At 40.0% G+C, this 2,003-nt stretch overlaps 1 protein-coding gene across 1 annotated transcript; it reads right to left on the bottom strand.

Moving 5' to 3' along the window:
* Positions 1-378: 378 nt before the first annotated feature.
* On the bottom strand, positions 379-1,590 carry LOC100661515 (olfactory receptor 11G2-like). Its single transcript, XM_010602415.3, has one exon. It carries the CDS (start codon positions 1,453-1,455, stop codon positions 481-483), a length of 975 nt encoding a protein of 324 aa, XP_010600717.2. The 5' UTR covers positions 1,456-1,590; the 3' UTR covers positions 379-480.
* Between the last annotated feature and the right edge of the window lie 413 nt (positions 1,591-2,003).

Raw genomic sequence — 2,003 nt, 5'->3', positions numbered from 1 at the left:
GCAGAGATTTCAGGAGTCACAGGGTGAAATAGGAGTGAGGGCACACTAAACAGGAGTGGCCCTGTTACACAGAACAGGCTTCAGTTGAGATCGTGGGAAGGCCATTTTCCTAAGTAAGGGCCATATCCCAGGAGAAAGATCAAAACTGATATGGACCGTCTTTAAAACACATAAAAATAACTTTTAAGTGGGATTAAAATATCTAACTCTATCAATCTGCTAAAAGAAAACCTTTTCTTGGTTGGGTTACTACACACAATGTCTGTGGAATTTTTTAAATGCAATATCCTGCATTCAAAAAAAAAAAAAAATGAGGCACACTAAGATATAGTAGTAAATGCTCAAAAACTCAGAGAAGAAAGAGACAGTAGAAGCAGACTCACAGGTGACTAAGGTTTTGGATCAATACTAGGATGAACAATTATATGAATGACACCAGTTTTTTTCTTTTTAAATCTGAAAAAGAGGTTAAATATGAGTTTAATATTGCTCAAGGGTCTTTTTGATTAACATTGTTTTTTGTATTCCCAGAAATTTCTGCAGGGCTCTTTTCATATCTTTGTTCCTAAGACTGTATATCACTGGGTTAAGGAGTGGGGTCATGACAGAGTAAAATAGGGTCACAATTTTCTGCATTCCATCTTCTTTCTGAGATGATAGACTCCCATACATGACCAGTACTGAGCCATAGAAAAGTGAAACCACAGCCAGATGAGACCCACAGGTAGAGAAGGCTTTTCTTTTCCCAGCTGCTGAGGGGACTCTTAGTACAGCTCTTAGGACAAGGGTGTAGGACCCCATGATGAAAAGAAGGAGAATAATGAGGGGCAGAGGACTTAAGGTAGAGAAGACAAGCTCCATCACAGGAGCTCTTTTGCAAGTGAGTGCTAGAAGAGGACCTGGGTCACATAGGAAGTGGTCAATAATCCTGGATCCACAAAAGGCCATTTGGGAAATGATGATAATAGGAAACAAAAACCAGAGGAAACCAAATATCCAGCAATTGACCACAAGATTGGTGCAGAGACATCCAGTCATAATGGTTGGATAGTGTAGAGGCTGGCAGATTGCAAGGTATCGATCAAACGCCATAACTGCCAAGAAAAAGCTTTCTGTAGAACCCAGGGAGAAGAAAAAGTAGAATTGGAGAAAGCACCCAGAGAAGGAGATGACTTTGGTCTCAGAAAGGAAATTGGCCAACATGTTGGGCACAGTGGAGGTGACATAGCAGATCTCCAGGAAGGAGAAGTTGGCGAGTAGGATGTACATGGGAGTGTGGAGTCTCTGATCCCAGCGCACAGCACAGATGATGGAACTGTTCCCCACAATGGTCATGAGGTAGACAACAGAGAAGAGGACAAAGAGGAGGATCTGACCCTCCCTGGGGCAAGGGAAACCCATGAGGATGAAGCCAGTGATGTTCTTGGAGTTGTTGGGTGTGTTAAAGATTTTCATGTGTCTGTGAGCTTTAAAAGACCAACAAATACAGAATAAGAATGTAAAAACTTATAGGGACCCAGATTTATATTTGAAGCGTCTTGGGAAAGAAAATAAAGACTTAAGTATGAATTGCTATTCTTTTTCTTTAATAGTGAAGTATTGCCCTGGCTTGCTTTTTTGCTTTCATTCACATTTTCGCTGTGGGCTCAAGTAAACCTTTGGTCAGAACTCATAAGGTCTTGAAGTAGAGTGTTGTAGAGGTATTTATATTAGACTTACACTTAGAGGAATACATATATATATCACCTGACAATGTTGAATTTTACCTGAATCTTGTTATCCTAGAAAATAGCTGTGGTTAAAGAAATCCCTTTGCTCTTTGTGTTCAGTTAAATGGCTCACTGCAATTAATAATCCTTTTTCATATGACTTAGATATGACTCATGGATGCTCACTTGTGTGTCTATGACAACGTCAGAAGCAGATCTTCGAAATTCACATCCTTGCCTCATAACTACTTAACTGAGCTTATGAACTACTTGTTCCCACTGATCAATCAGAAA

This window comes from Loxodonta africana, chromosome 10 (genome assembly GCF_030014295.1).
Source record: "Loxodonta africana isolate mLoxAfr1 chromosome 10, mLoxAfr1.hap2, whole genome shotgun sequence".
Classification (NCBI taxonomy): Eukaryota; Metazoa; Chordata; class Mammalia; order Proboscidea; family Elephantidae; genus Loxodonta; species Loxodonta africana.
The sequence above is the reverse complement of the archived record's forward strand: the minus strand, read 5'-3'. Positions and strand labels throughout refer to the sequence as shown.